We start from the raw sequence: 17,324 nt of genomic DNA, 5'->3' as shown, positions 1-17,324 counted from the left end.
AGGAGAGGGTTGGCATGATTTGATTCTGGGTCAGCGTGGGTACATGTGGCTCCGGGGGCAGGAGCCACACTGATCCATCAGAAAACAGACAGAATTATTGACGGATAGATTTCTGTCCGTTGGTTCGTATTGGAACATCAACATGGTGGGAGAGGCAGAAACTGACTTGGAAAACACCTACAGTCACCCCAATGTTACACCAGGCTTCCTCCAGTTTATCTTTGCTTTGGATGTACCGTTGTATCTGTATTCGCCCCTATTTTTTCCAAAACAAACATAGGAACATCTCTGATTGGCTAAATGGATGGTGAGGAATCAGTCCGTCCAGAAAAAGTTCAACTGGTTTGAACTTTCTGACCATCGGACGAGTCATCAGCCTTGTCTGGACAACAGACAGCTTTCATTGAAAATTAATTGAAATGAACGGAGAGGGACAGACACAACGGATCAGTGTGACCACCGCCTAACAACTTAAAGAGTTGCATTGACAGATGTATTGAAAGATGTGCAAATAGTTAGCTAGAGGTCCTGAACACTCAAGTTATCGACTGCTTGGAAATATCATCACAGAGGCAGCCTGGTGTTGTCATACCAAAGGGCCAGCGAAGACAAGGAGCTGTTGGAGAAGGCTAAACGGACAGGGCCAAGTTATTTTTGTTTTTGCTTGACATCCATGTTAGCTCACACCAGGACACAGCTGTTTAAAATCACTAAATGATGGGCCAGTGTGCATAACGGTTTATCAAACGTATATAATGCAAGGTTCCCACACTCACTGGACATCAAATTCAATGAGTTTCAAGGTCTTGTTTGGTGAAATTCAAGGACTCAATACTGGCGTGTTTTGGAGTAAGAAATGACGTTGGTCAAAATTTGTCATCATAGAAGCCTCATATTTTACTCATGATTATGTTAAGTCAAGAAGTCATGGTGAAATTGTTTATTTTAAAACTCATGCTATATAAATATAAATATCCATCATAGGATTTTCCTCAGGATGTGAAGTGGGAAGAGATCCAGACAGCTGAGGCATATTGATGAATTTTGGTGCAATATTTTAATAAAAAAAAGGTCATCCATTGATTTTCAAAAACTTTTAAAGGCCTTATCTTATTTTTGTCAAATCCACAAACTTCCAAGGATGATCAAGACCCGTGGGAACCCTGATAATGGAACTGCACCGGGAAGACGATGTTTATAATTCACCCACCTTTTCTCATTGCCGTAGGATTTCTGTGCAACTTTTGCATGCAGGATCAGGACAGTTTGGTCGCCTCGCTCCTTCAGGTAATTCCTCATCGCTTCTCTGCGGCGGGAACAAGGAGAAGAAAAGAGGGGAGATAGAAAGAGTGGAGGGACAGGGGAGGACAGAGAGAGAGAGAGAGAGAAGTTCATTAACAACAGGTCGTTACGTGATCCGGCAGATGAGGTGAAGAGATATTGGGTGTGTCGAGGCTTAAAGCTGGAGCCAAGGGAGACTCTGGGGTCGGCGGGGGATCACTGAGGATCATCAAGCAGGTTTTAAAAAGGCAATGCTTTAGAGTGAATGGAGTGAAAATATACAGGCATAAGTGTGAAGTATGGACCGAGAACATACAGAAATACGCACTCGCGCACACACACACGTACATACACTCGCAGTGACCCCTGGAACGCCCCAGAGCCTGCACGGTCTGCTGGCCAAAAAGCTATGTTCTCTCCAGCTGGGTCCATTTGAGGAGGGGGGGGGGAGGGGGGAAGGGGTTGAACCGTTAATGAACGGCTCAGAGGGACAGTGAGGAGCAAGGGGAAGGAACATGGGGGGGGGGGAGACGGGGAGAGCGAGAGAGAGAGAGAGGGAGAGAGAATAAAAGAGAGGAAAGGAAAAAGAAAACACCAAAAGCGCTGAGCTCACCACCAAAGAATCTTCATCTCGTGTCAAAATGTTGCAAGGTCCGTGCTCCAATTACTTTTGTCAACTAAGCCAAAACCTCCCGCCATCCCACACCTCACTCCCTTACACACACACACCTAAAATAATTTCAATGTTTTTGGGACCAGTAGGGCTTATGATGGGCAGACCAGCGGGGGTCAATGATCAGGCTGGATGCATAATAAAGACGCATCACACGTATGGACATGGCACACCCTGTCCCGTCCACACACCCCACCCCACACACACACACACACACACACACACACACACACACACACACACACCACTTGCACAGATGTCAACGACACCTGACACGCCGGGGTGCTCAGAGGGCTCCCCACTCACTCACACACACACACACACACACACACACACACACACACAGAGAGCTTTCCACTTTGCCACGCAATAGTGGGCCGCACGCTCGGGTTAGACTGGCCTTTGTTATGGAAAGCAAGGGGCCCCCGAGACACGAGAGGGATAGATTGGGGGGGTTGAGGGAGAGGGGGGTCTGAGAGGAGGAGGAGGAGGAAGGCCAAGAGAGGTTATGGTTTATCCGTCTGGCAAACGTTTCATTTCCCATTTCACTGTGTGATGGAGAAAATGATTTTCTAAGTAAGAGAAGTAAAACCTGCCGTTTGATTCTCTCAAACAGAATTAAAACACACTCTACAGTATATTCTACATTTTCAAAATTATTCAATCGCCCATAACCTGCAGGGTAAAACGGTGGAGATACCATTCTAGGAACCCAAGAGTTTGAAGCTACGCAATTCTTTGAATACCATTTAGATGAAAATTAGATTCCATACACAAATCAGGCCAGAAAGAGGGGCGCATGACCCAAGTCAAGGCCAGCTCCAAAGCTGCCGTTTGATTCGAAAAATGTTTGAATTACTGCATAATTGTGTTTAAATAATTTGTTTTCCTTTGTTTTAATGAAATGGGCTGTATGGTCATTGCAGCTACGGTGTCTTTCCAATGAATGACAATCTTCCTCTCATGCTCAAGTGTAGGCTACACACACACACACACACACACACACACACACACACAGAGACCCCAGGAACACCCCAGAGCCCGCAGCTCTGACTAATTACATGGGGAACACACAGTTCAAACGTGGTGATGTCATGCCTGCAGGGCGCATGTCACTGGACACCTCTGACATCGCCTGTGACCCGCCAGCCTTGCAGGAAGGGTGACATCACAGATAGGGCAACACAGAGCATGCACACACACGCACACGCACACACACACATGTCTTATACATTGCACACATTTCTTAGACTGCTAAGCCTTAAACATAAGCTAAGTCTATATCTGTATATTCAAATCAATGTGATATTGCCACAATCCCATTTACACACATACAATTTTACTGCCCTTACTCCAAGTATGCAGGAAATCTGATTAAGCCGTTTGTATGCACAGTAAAAACCACTCCTGCGATAATATTGTCATTTCCATGCAGCTCTGCAAACTCCAAATATTGCCTGCATACTGTCTGTCAAGTACGCCCTCCTTCAAGAAGCTCAGTCCTTTAATCTCCGTCATTAACTGCTGTCCCTTCCAAGGTATTTCAAGTAAGACGCTCCCAAATAACATTCCCTATAGACCTAATGGGGAGACTGGATGAAGGGAAAGGCTGGATGTACTCCAAAAATATGGGTATTTTTTTATATTAGCAATAATGATCCATGTCTGAACATTACATTGGGCCACCATTAACTGTGAGAACAGCTTCGGGGAGCCTTGGTATGCATTGTGTAAGTATCCGATACCACTGGAGGAAATGAGACGTGCATAAAAACTTGAATGGAATTCCATCTCAAGTTTTGCGGTGGCAGCATTATTATTATCATTTGCCACCACTCCAGAATCTGTGAGACGTAAACAGGGCAGGACACACTTCTTTTAAACAAAAAAATCTTCATTATGACCAATAAAGGGATCAAAGGATCAATAAAATAGGTTATCTGAGACTGCTCTAGCCTATAGTTAACACTGTTTTCATCAAACCATGAAACCACTGTGGATGGGTTAGGGTTGGGAAGAGGCCATTCCCATCAAGAGAGAAACGCTTCACCTTGGGATGAAGCTCTCACTCTGGTGGTTCTTTGTGTATTGTCTTTTTCCTCGCCCTCTAAGGACCTGATACTCATTTCACAGCTGCCTAAAATAACTCCAAAGACAACCAACACAGCCTACAAGTTGGCAGCAATCAAATGAAATCCTAGCAGTCAATTTCTGTGCCAGTAGTTGATGCCGGTGTTCCAGCTTGGGAAACCTCCATATGACGAACTCTTGAAAATTACAGTATTTTTCTATTCAATTTCAACAGCAACAGACAAGCATAGGCAAATTTTTAATTCGGGGAAACTCGGATTTGTCATGATGGCCCATGCTCCTCTCTTTCTCCAGTTACGAATTAGCATAGTGACGTAAAATGGCTATGTTGGCAGAAAACTGAATTTATTTTGCGATTTATTTTGTGCAACTTGGCTCTCTAGTTAGTTAGGCACTAATTATTAATAATTACTTCTGAGGCAAATTTCAAATCCAGCATATCTAGAGCAGTCACATCTTCCAACAAGCAGATTTGTCATCTTTTGTGGTAACCACAGCAAGGTAAGTGGCACGGGTGAAAAGAAAAAAGATTTATCTGCAAGGGTGACGAGTGGGTAGCTGATAAAGGGGTTACCCAGATGACTTGTTTTGACAGTAAATGAGTGAAGCAGGAGGGAAAAGTGTTAACAGCATTATCCATAAAAGGAAAAATGATTCAATCAGGATTTGATAGCAATGACATGCCAAATGTATTAGGTGCTGCTGATAAGTACAATTTAGGCAAATAAAATGCAGTCAAAATAAAGCTATATAACATATTTTATAGAAGTATAAACAGCCCATTCATCATAGAACCAGAATGTCTTGTTGCTCTACAGCCAAGCATACAACATGTATGCTTTAATAGCCAGATGCTTGAGTAGCTACTGACTGGGGATAAAAAGGTCATTAAGTGCATGATGCAACTCAGAAAGTTTTTGGCCAATGTAGACAGAAAATGCTCCCAGGAGTAAGCAAAAAAGTGAGCCACAAAGACCAAAATCTATTCAAATGTCTTTTGGCAACAAGATCTTATGAGATTAAGCAATGGGTGAGGCAAGGGTAAGGGCACCGCTCCCAAAAAAAGTTCCCTGTATGTGTGTATGACTTGTGTCTCAATAAAATATCCTTGAAGATGAGGCTGCGACACAATGTAAACACATCAGCAACCAAAGGAAACTCTCTAAAGAGGGAGAAAGCATATAGAATAAAACTCCATGACATTACCAAGGATCGGTAATGGTTAGGGGACAACAAGGACATCTGGGTAGTCACTCATCTCTTAAACATACCGACACACAGACACACACACACACACACACACTAGATAGAGATTAGGCCTTTTCCTGAAAACTGAAGGCTTTAAGGAGAAGTGAGAGAGACAGTGACCAGTGCGAGCTTCCTATGTGAGAGCGGCATGCAAACATGACACAAACATGACAAAAATGCATGCATATACACACACATACACCTCTGGCACTGCCTCCTGTATATTAACAAAAACGGATAACTTAAACACACACTAAAAATAGACGTAGAGGGAAATTACAGATAGTGAAAAATGGGGAATCAATGCCCTGAATCATCTGATTTGAGGCAGGAAGTGACAGGGCATACCCTTCATTGAAACAGACAAGCAGACACACGCACAAAGCCACATCCACACGCAATATGAAAACTAGCACACAACACGCGGCCAGAGACTGGCAATGACAATACAGCTATGCAACCAGGGCAGAAAACAAACTTTATCTACCGTCCTAGTGGTATTTAGACAGAGAAATCCCGCTAAAGGGTATTTTTTTGCTTTTATGTGATCGTTAGGTGTCACTCAAGTGGTTATTTGGCCTGACAGAAGCACCAGGTGAAACTGGCATACATGGTTCTCTGGTAATGGCATTACCGACAGGAGAATTCAGCCAGTGCTAAGCTAAACACTGTTGACGGTAATCATACACACAACTGTGATGTGTCAGTTTTTGTCAACTCCTGTTAAGAGATGGGACAATGCAAAGAACTTGTTTTCTCTTGGTACTCTTGGGAGGAAGCACAGCGAGAGTGAGAGAAAGAGAGAGAGACAAAGCGACAGAGAGAGAGACAAAGAGAGAGAAAGAGAGAGAGAGACACAGACAGACAGACAGGCAGACAGACAGATAGAGGTAAAGATGAAAGAGAGACAGCGAGGGAGGAAATGCTTAAAAAGATATAAAAGCACCAGACAGATTTCTAAAAAGACAGACATTCAACAACAGGCAGCGTGGGGTCAGTCGTGTGTGTGTGTGTGTGTGTGTGTGTGTGTGGGTAGAGGGGCTAGGTTAAGCCGGGCTACAGATGCAGCAGAGCAGACAGGCATCTGTCCTGTACATCTGTCACAGCGTCTACAGCAGAGCGGTCCACCACAAGACCCCCTGTGAACACACACACACACACACACACACACACACACGGAAGGGACACACTAATACACACACGTGCAGAGTGAAATAGCTCAATTACGACGATCAGACTGCAATTAGTTTGCGCCCCTATGCATCACAATAGGTAGATTACACACATCCGCGGTGCAGGGCTTGGGTTAAGACATTAACAATCAGCCACTTTAGGCTGCTCAACCTCTTTTTAAATGAACTCTCCATCTGCGGCTCTAGGGAGGGGAGGCCGACACACAAGTGCCTGCTCAGTGTCTAACCTCCTGAAGGCCCTTGTGAGCCTGTGAAAGAGGAAGTGGTCTAAAAGAATGCGATGTTGTTTCTCTTGTACTTGATTGATGAATGTGATTACTTCATGCCAACACCAAAACAAATTTGTCAATCAAATTAAATCTAGTTTATATTTTACTACTTAAAAACATCAACTGTCAACAGTGAAAACTGATGGCAAATTGTCTCTATGTGAATTTCTTGTCACCATGTCATAAATTCAGCACAAACTACTTTCCACACAATGCAGCATTTTCACGTAAAAAAACCCATAACAAATTGCATATTGGCAGCACACAGCCAAATGTTCCAGACCAAAATAATAGTCATCAGGGTTTTATTTTAGTCTGACATTTACAGTTTTCGACAAAGAAGTAGATAACTAAAAGGCAGTTTCTATGGAGCCTCTCCATCTCAGCCGATGGATTCTGCAGAGCCGGCCCTTCCTCTGTTGCGGGAGCCGCCTCTTCAAGGGCTTATTCTCCCAAGCAACAGAGGAGGCAGCTTATCCAGCCTGTGTGTGCATGTGCGTCTGTCCGTCTGTCTGTGTGTGAGTGTGTGTAGATGTGTATCTGCTTGCAAGTGTATCTGTCGTGTGTGTATATTTGTGTGCATGTACGTGTATGCTCATTTGCCTGTGTATGTGTGTCATGTATTGTATTTCCAGTCGAGTAGCCTTCCTGACAGGGCGGCCCTGCAGGACCCGAAGCTTTAGCTGCCCTAAAAGCCCCTGCAGGACCTTGCAGATTTTAGCTGCCTCTGCTGCTGCCAGAGAGAAAACCATAGGGCCGTTACTGTGGGAGGTGGGGGGGGGGGGGGGGGGGGGGGGGGGGCTGGGGGCAAGTGGGTGTGAGTGAACATGCAGACATGAAGACAACGAGGCAGATACACAGAGACAAGCACAAAGAACAGCGTGACACACAGGCGTACAGACACACACACACAAACTGAAGGAGTTTTGTTCTGTGCCTTTCGGCTGCTGGGTGAAAAGTGTTTTGCGCCTGTCATGGAGGGGCCAGTGCAAGCCAGCGGACTGGCAGCACATGAATGAAGAAGGGGACACATCAAAAGGTGCTGGGGCCCCTTTTTCCAAAAACCATGCTCGGCTGTTCCAGGCAATATGCAACCCCTCAATTTTCCCCGCTGAGCGCCACGCGCGAAGACGAACACGTGCGCGCGCACAAACACAACAGGCAAAGCCGTGGTCGTGCACACACACGGAGAGGGGGGGCTGAGGGCCCCTGTGACAAAGAGGAAGACCAACACACGAACAAGTGCGTACACACATACACGCAGATACCCCCAACCTCTCTCTCTCTCTCTCTCTCTCTCTCTCTCTCTCTCTCTCTCTCTCTCTCTCTCTCTCCTCTCTCTCTCTCTCTCTCTCCTCTCTCTCTCTCTCTCTCTCTCTCTCTCTCCTCTCTCTCTCTCTCTCTCTCTCCTCTCTCTCTCTCTCTCTCTCTCTCTCTCTCTCTCTCTCTCTCTCTCTCTCTCTCTCTCACACACACAGGCACATGCGCACGCACAAACCTCCACAAGCAAGCCACAACGCCCATCAACTTTCTATGTTCACCCAAATGTTGCTCCGAATGACTTGGAACATGCATAAGAGGAATGGAAAAAAAAAAGATTGCAACGCCACTAGCCCACACTATGCAGAATACAGTGCATAATAGAGTGCATGGAGAGTTTCATTATAGGGAGTTTCATTATACACCAAGACAAGTCAGTTATCTCCATCAAGGATGTGATCATCAACAGAAAAACCTTTAAAACAGAAATCCTGGGAGGAGCTGAAAAATCGCATCCCTGCTTATTTGGATCGTTTCTCTGCTCTAAAGAGGAACAGCAAGTTGTTTTGTGCAGATTCAGTACATTTTTAAAGCACAGTAACAATACAGAGGGCGTTTGCCAGACACCAGCTTACGTCTGCCTGTCCACTGGGAACCTCTCTTTAGGGCACTGGCTACTTTCAGGTTTACAACGGAAAAGGGCATGCTGTTGCAGGTTTCCAGCACCGCTGAGATCTTCGCAGAGTACAGAGGCCTAGCAGTTAAAAATATTTCAACAGAAGACTGCTGTGCTTCAAAGAGGTTGTCAATGGTCCCACAGTAAGAGGAGCCATGACAGGCACTACCCACAAGCATCTGTTTAGTGCTACAAGCAACAAAAGGATGTGCTCAGTGTCTGCTCTTCGCACCACAGTTAAATGCACTAGCTTCCCACTTCCAAATCACCTAATTAATACATTAATTATCAAATATTTCTAAGTAAACACACTTGTCTTCACATGGCACATGGCTGGTATTAATATGAACTCTGTATCTTGAAGCATTAAGAAGTTATAGTAGTTTCAAGAAAATCATTTTTTCTTTATCAATATGCAAATTTATGCAGCAAGGTACTCCAAAATCTAATCAGATCATCTCTACAGGGGGTACCAGATGTCTAAGTATGAAGCTTCTATTATGTATTGTTCTTGAGTGATTGTCTTTACAAGGATGTATCTACACACAGACAGACAGACAGGCAGGCAGGCTGACAGACACAAAGATGCCACCATGACGACATAATGCCCCGTACAGTACAGTGTTTCCCACACATAGACTTTATTGGGCGGGCCGCCCAGGTATATTAACGGCCGCCAAAGTATATTTGGCGACCCATTTTAGCATTTTTTATTTTTATTTTTTTATCCGTCCGAGAGAACGACGCCATCCGCGATCGATTAACTAGTGGACAATGTCCCCTCGCTCTACCCCTCCAGGGTTTCCCACACATAGAAAACTTTGTGGCGGGCCGCCACAATATCAGCACTGACCGCCACAAATTGTATTTTTTTCACTATTTAATCGTAGAACTGCGTGTAGCGCATTGATTCGCTCAGCCCCTAATTGCTCCACGCGATCTCTCTCTCTCTCGCGATCTCTCTCTCTCTCTCTCACTCACTCGCTCTATCACCGGACCCGTCTGTTCGCCTCCCACTGCACACGCCATGCCAAGAAGACGGCCGACTGAATTCCCGAAAAGAAGAACTAACAGTTAACGTTACTCGGAATACAGCTGAGTTTCCGAGATTAGCACGCTGTATAGCCTAGCTGCTAGTCAGTATCCACAGAGTGGACCGATAACGTTAATATTCACTTTTTAACTCTGACTCAGTAAAACAGTAAAACAGAGTAGATAATAATGTAACGATGTAAAGATACAGGAGAGACTGACAGCACAGAGAGATGTAGCAGGGCAGAGGGGCAGAAAGCAGATTTCTCTGTAAAAGGGGTCTCATTTCTGTTCTTCACCTTGTAGACAAAAGCAAGCAACAAACAGAACAGTGTAGCACTGTTTATATTTTTAAGTTACGTTATCTTTGACACAAAGTACTTTAGATATATACAGGTTAGTTATTTGTTTGACAAATGGAACTATTTAAAATGGAGTACATTAGATAATTGTTCAGCCATCCAGGTAATGGGATCCTTTATTGATATTAGCCTAGGCTATATATTGACAATATAAGAGAATACAAGAATAAAAAGGCACTCAACCCCCCCCCGTTGCCAACCCACGTACCACCACATACATTCAAATTCTGTGGGGAACACTGATGTATCATGGTGGCAAGACATTTAAAAAAAAGGTGTGATGGGGAGGATATGTTGTGCGCACGTGTGTGTCTGTGTGCGCGTGTGCATAGTCACCTTGTTAGGCGCTGTGGCTGAGGGCGCTCCCCGAACTTCCTGCAAAGACACAAAAGCAAAAAGAAAACATGAGTGGTCTGGTCATCAACCACAAAAACACACAGAGTAAACATCACATTAACACACACACACACACTCCTGTCACTGTGGCCTTGACAGCATGTGGTGGTAATGTGCTCAAACAAGAGGCAAGTGACAGGACGTGTAGGCGTATCTGTGTGTTATCACAGCAGCAGCAGGCAGTGTACAGACATTGAATTTTATTTCAACCTAATTCCCACCTTTGGCAGGTCACAAACAGGTCCTGCATCAACAGTAACGGTCTTGTTTGGTTGTTTAGGAATAATAAGTAATATTTTAGGCATTTCATTTACACTGTTATCCAGGGCAACAGAAGAAGAACCTAAAATTCCTAGATTGCCAACACCACAAGAAACCAACAGTAAGGTGAAGGATTACAGCAACTTAACAACAGAGCAGTCAGGGGAATAGCTATACATACATATTTATCTAGGACATCTTTATAACCTATACCTTCCCATATCTAATAAATTATAGTTGTGTTCTGCAAAGAGTGTGGTGGTGGTACATTTGTAAAACAAATACTATACAATAGCAAAAGCATCTTAATAAAAAAGGATAGAAAACCGATCAAGAGTGTAACAAATACACAGATCTTCTTGCTTCACTTGTGTTATTGCTGATCAGAATTGTAAAAATAGAACGAGCATATCTGACTTGATAATTTCCTGATGGTTTTTTTCTCCAATTCAATGGTGCATAATAGCTAAAGGCAGATTTCACGATATGCAGTATTCTCAATACTAGATACCACTGGGATTTAGCAGGGTAAGTACGTCTGCATTGTAAGAGAGATATGAGGTGCTGCAGCAATTTCTGCAGCCATACTGACAAATCATAGTGCTGGAGAGATAAACAATGGGCAGTGTTGCTCTTACCTAATAAGGAGATTGCCAAATTTAACTTCTGATATAAATTTACAATGATGTAGGCCTACACAAAAACATACGAAATGAAAATGTATGAAAATGCTAAATGAAAGCAGAGGGCATTAAGTGGGCAGTGCTTATCAATTGGCCATATCGTCCAGCACACTGACAAGAAAACTGTCTGAACTAGTTTTCTACTGACACTGTTTTGTTCCAAAATGACACAGACTACTTGACACAAGTGACACACCTCTTACAAAATGACTGACAGCAGGGCACTTAATTATGACAGAATGTTTGGAAATTGAATTCTATGTTGACAAATTATAGACTGGATCCTCTCTATATTACAGAAAAATTGAATCAATTTCAGTTTTGTTTTTCCCAAAAATGATATGGCATTTTGGAAATTAATTCTTCAGTTGTCTTCTACAGCTAAACAACAAGTTCAGTTACATCAAGCTGCCTCACGACAGGAACAGGAAACTTAGTTTGACTCGGCTCACTTGGGTACAGTGTGACTTCTAGCCTTTCTTCACTGATTTTACATTTATATCCCAATCCAGTGGTGTCTATGAGAGATTAACCCTCAATGATCGAATTTTTCTGAGGGTACATGAAATAATTTTTTATTGTCTATATTCAAGCACTGGTATCGTCAAAACCATTGACACTGATGTGATGACACCAAATGCGATGTGGAGCTGAGAAAGCTGTGAGCTCTCTGTGAGTCAACCTACTTGACTGTTGGATTATTTGCAAAGCTACAGGGAGGGGGACTGCTCTGAAACCCATCACTGTAGGGGCTCTTTTAACCCCTTAAAAATTAAAACACTATGTCATCATCATGTCATGGGCCCAAAACTGGGAGGATGATGCATGCATGGTGGTCAATTTCACTTGTCTAGCAGAAAAATCGTTGAAAATCTATGAAAATTGTACCCCAGATTCTGGATCTCGTACCCATATTGCCCACACCTCTTTTTAGCCTCTCATCCTTAAACTGAAGTTCAGCCTACCATTAGTCATACTAAAATCCACTCTAGGAGAGCATCATATACCTTCATCCATTAAATGAAGTCTGCTCTAAAACTGGACCGCCGGTTTCGTGGAAAATGCAGTGTGAGTGCTAGCAGAGCATGACCAATCAATCAACCATGCTTGAGTAATAGCTGAAAACTTTATGACATACATTGCGCATTTAGCAATGAAGCTCTTAAAGTAACCTCTTAGCAACACCACAGTAAAGGAAGACCTCTCTTTTCAGGTCGGCTTCTCTTTTTTCTTGTTATAGCACTGACTTGTGCAAAGTGTTAACAAGCAGTAGTTTAGCCTGTACTATTCAAGGATCCTCCTTAGGGCTTACAGATACAAACACTACATACTCAGCAGAGTAGGAAATAAACAGATGAAAAATCACAAGTTTATAAAATACCCCTAAAATTGGGATTACAGGGGCAAAACCCTTACCACTCCATTATTCAGCCTGACATTGCCTCCTCATTGGCCATTTTCTGTATTAGGGGAGGGGGGAGGGGGGCGGGGGGGATTTTCCCCCAACCGATCATTAATGACTAACATATCTGGCCCCCAACTATACCAAGAATGTCGGTTGATTTTGAGTATAAGACAATATGTTAGTTAAGGGTTTGATTCCAACAAATCTAAACGCCAATGAAAAACCGTTGCAAACCTTAGTCCCGCCCACAAAGGCGCTGATTGGCTCGACTGTTTCTCTGACAAGAACAAGCCCTTGACTAGAGCAACACCAGACTGTCTGAAAATCTGAAAAGTGGGCGGGACGCGATTCAGGAGTCTGGAACCAGGCTAGCATAGCATGAAAAATAGCATTAATCTCATCTCTTTTTTACTTTTAAAATTTGGTATTATTTATCTCATGTTTTTTTTTGTCATTGTATTTTAATGGCTGTGTTTTTTAAAATCACTTCACTTATCTGTTTTATTAATGCGCAAATAAGCTAAGCTAGTGCCGACAAATGCCCTCTATACTCGCTCATAAAAGCCCCTGTAGACAATGTTAGCTTTCTGAGCCTGAGCCGCTGAGGGAGCAAAAGAGAGAGAGAGGAGAGAGAGTGAAAAGTAAAGAGAGGGGAGGGCTAGAATAGAAAAATCAATGGCCTGAGTGCTGCCTCTTTCCTCCGTCTCCCTGCAGGTTCCCTTTCATCACATCCGTCTATTAAGGCGCTACAGTAACACTCGGCTTACGGCCCATAGCTGGCACAAGGCAGCGCTGGAGGTACATGTACGCGGCACGTGGAGGTGGCTGTAGGGAGGGGTGTGTGTGTAAAAGAGAGAGAATGAGCAAATGTGTGTGTGTGTGTGTGTGTGTGTGTGTGTGAGAGAGAGAGACTTTCTCCTGGTGTGGGATGCAGCCACTTTGCGTGCTGGTGCCGAATTATGACTAACATGGCATCAAATAAACACTCGGATAGCGTGTCAATTCAGTTCGTTAGGGTTTTAGGCAAGCAGAGTATGAAAAAGAAAAAAAGAAAAAAAAAAAAACTTGCTCAATAGAAATAGAGGGATGAGGATGGCTAAAGCGAGGAAAGGAGGCAAAGAGGGAGAGAGAGCGAGAGAAAGCGATTGGAGCAAGAGCCAGAAGGAGGGAGTGGAGGTGGAATAATTATAGAGGGCAATCAATAAGGTTCCCACAGTGAAACGCTGATGCCTCAACTGGCTAATGGATTCCAGACGGCTCTCCTCTCCCTCCCCTCCTTCCCTCCTCCTAAACCTCAGCTCCTTACATTGCAGACAGGGAGGGATGGAGGGAGGGAGGGAGGGGATACTGTAGGGATACTGTGTAGGGTGAGATGAAAGACGAGGCAAGACGAAGTGGATGGAGCGTTGCGGAAAGAGGGAGAATGACTTCTTCTACGCGGAGATGAAGAGGAAGGATTTAGAGGTGGATATACGGAGAGAAAGAGAGGGATGAGAGGGAGAGGGAGAGACAAGAGGAGAGGGGAAGCGATGACCGAGGAGCAAATGTCCGCACACCAGTGGCACCAAAACATGTCATGGCTCCTTGTAATCTGCATTCACTCACTCATTACTAGTCACATCGCCACATGTAAACACGTTCATAGCTTTCCCTGCTTCAGGCCAAATAAGCCGATGTTTCAACATGTTGGCCTCAACCATGTCAAATAGTTCTGAGAAAAACAAATAAAATCCCTACAGCACTTAATACACAACCTAGTAGAGCCCACTTTATCTTAACCTTGTGGGACATCATTCGGGAAAGTAAAACGAGTAAAATGTTAGATTGTATTTTGAAATTCCTGGTCCAAAATTTATTAAAAACCAAACCAACATAGACATTCACATCCAAAATGGCCATATGTGTTGATTATGCACATTTGGTATGCATGTCAGTGAGCTCAGAAATTCATGTCACAAATCTCTACCTTCTACTGGTACTTTGATTCTTTTCCACCTATCCTCACAAAGTTGTGGAGACTGAGAGAGGCTTTAGCTTTGCTTTTATTTTCCTCAAGGTAAAGCTTCGATGGTGTCGAGGTGGCCATCGCAACGATGCAGTGCAAAAAGAGAGATGGAGACGGACAAAAGTGCTAAGAGATGGGTTTGTGAGTTCTGTGAAAAACCACCGTCCACATTTCCTACCACCTCCATGAGCTGACTTTAACACATTAACACACACACACACACACACACTCGGGGGTGCAAACCACACCAAGATAAGCACAACAAACACAGGAAACCACATAAGGTATAGTTGCAAAGAAAAAACAAGGCATGGTAACTGTTGCATCGGCGGTTTTTCAGGTAGGTTCCTATAAATGAACTAGTATGTGTGATGACAAAGTTCACAAAAGTGAAGACTGTGTACACAATTGCATCACTTTGTCTTAACACATTGCATGCAAGTGTAGTGCAATGTCTGCATGAATTTCAATTTTCAGGTGGTCACATTGTACAAAAGCTCAACCAATCAGTCAATATCAAAACGACTCAAAGCCCGGAGGAGGACAAATACAGAGCGGTCCTCATCTGGTCCCAGCTTCCTCATTGAAGCTGACCAGCTGGGCCGTCTCCCTGGTCTCTGTGACTCAGCACGGACGCAACCCGGGCCCTCACAATCCTCACGATCCTCACAATCCTCACAGTCAGGAAGGGGTCATCACCACCCAGGGTTCAAGCCATCAGAACTAAGTGTTCACACTAAGGGCTGAAAGATACTGACAAAAATCGAATTGCGATTTGACAGAATATTGCAATTGCAGTTTAAACTGTGATTCATATCATCACAAGTTTTTCTTGTCATACATTTTTTAGAACTTAAAAATTGTTAAAAGAAGAGTGATTTTGTGTGTATGATTTTTGTGTTTGAATATGATTAAAGTGTTTCACCAATATTGTACTTGATTCATGGACCGAAGATTACCTGGAGATCTAAAACACCTTGTTCAGAAATCCATTTTGGACGTCTCTCTCTCTTAAGCAATTAATTGCAGCCTTAAGTGCATATTGCGATTTCTATTTTTTTTTTTTCCGATTAATTGTTCAGCTCTAGTTCACATTCAAGCATTATCTTTTCTTTTTACTCTGCACATGTGGTCTGTGTTGTGTGCAAAACTGAGCTGCTGTACCAGAGACATACAGTATTCTGCCAATTCTGTCATGTGTTAACAAAACACACTTTTTTAGACTCTCTGTTTTAGTTAGGATGGCAGGTTAGAAGAGAAGACTCCCACCATCACCAGACAGACACAGACACATACACACACACACACACACACACACACACACACTTCAGGCCAGGGGCCAAAAGAGGAAAGGGAAGCTCTGTAAGAACAGGAGTTTCGTCTGATTTGCTCTCCATCCGTTATCCCTATTCTCTCTTCCCTCCTTCCTTCCTCCTCCTCCTCCTCCTCACCTCCTGCTCACTATCACTGATTCCGTTGGATACAATGGGGGTGAGGGACACTGCGGCCAAATAGTAGCGTTAGTGAGCAATCAAGCACAGGATAGGCTTCACTATGGAGGCGCTGACACTCTCAAGCAGGCTGCAAGACGGGTTATTTCAGCAGGAAAATTATAACAACACAGACGTGTGCGCACGGGAACACAATGGGTCTCATTTATCAATTTCCATATGGGTAAAACATTTATAAACAAGGCTGCATGCTGCCTTTTTTTAGCCCCCAGGGAGCACATTTGTCTCCTAAATCAAAACTTGTGTGGTTAGTCAGACTGTCCCGTAACCAAATCGTTAAAGGTTCACTCTCCTCAACAGCCATATGTCCTGTCAAAGTGTCCTTGAGTGAGATGTTGAACCCCAAATCACTCAACTTACTCACTCAATCGGGATAAGAGCATCCGCTAAATGCCTAAAATGAGCATAATCCAAAAATAACTGGAAATGCTCATCCCTACTTTGAATCTTAAGTTACACAAAACTGGCCCTTTTTCGATTTTCTAGGTAGCATCAGTGTATTTTTAGAAGCATATGCTACTAAAAGGGTTGCACTGTCGAACTGGCTGAATTTCTGAAACTGAACTCATTACAAGGGATATACGGATGACAATGTTTTTTTGAGTAAGTAATATCTATTTTGCAAGTTAAATGTTAAAAACACTTTCTGTTGGGGCGTCCTGGTAGCTCAGTGGTAAAAGGCACATAGTGCGTAATGGAAAAGATGTGGGTTTGAATCCTAGTCATCACCACTGTCGCATCATCCCTTCTGTCTCTCTTTCTCTCTCCCCCTCATCTCTCCAGTCAATCTACACCTCACGTTATCCAATTAGTTCAAAAGCATGAAAATGAATATGCTGGCCACAGGGATCCTACACATTTTCAATTTCAAAATTCCATACTTATGGGCCTAAATTTCTTGACTGGTTTTTAAATGCATTACATAATCAAGGCTGATAATGGGCAATGTCTAGCTGACAATTCTCAATCCCCATAACA

General features: G+C 43.6%; 1 protein-coding gene across 1 annotated transcript in view; it reads right to left on the bottom strand.

Moving 5' to 3' along the window:
• Positions 1-17,324, bottom strand: part of rbpjb (recombination signal binding protein for immunoglobulin kappa J region b) — a 52,220-nt gene that overhangs the window by 14,201 nt on the left and 20,695 nt on the right. The window contains exons 2-3 of the mRNA XM_071908113.2: positions 10,422-10,460; positions 1,211-1,306 (exon numbers count right to left, since the gene is read on the bottom strand). Of these exons, the coding sequence (XP_071764214.1) occupies positions 1,211-1,306; positions 10,422-10,460 (135 nt within the window). The remainder of the gene's footprint in view (positions 1-1,210; positions 1,307-10,421; positions 10,461-17,324) is intronic.

This window comes from Centroberyx gerrardi, chromosome 23 (assembly GCF_048128805.1).
Source record: "Centroberyx gerrardi isolate f3 chromosome 23, fCenGer3.hap1.cur.20231027, whole genome shotgun sequence".
NCBI lineage: Eukaryota > Metazoa > Chordata > Actinopteri > Beryciformes > Berycidae > Centroberyx > Centroberyx gerrardi.
This window is presented reverse-complemented; position numbering and strand designations above follow the sequence as displayed.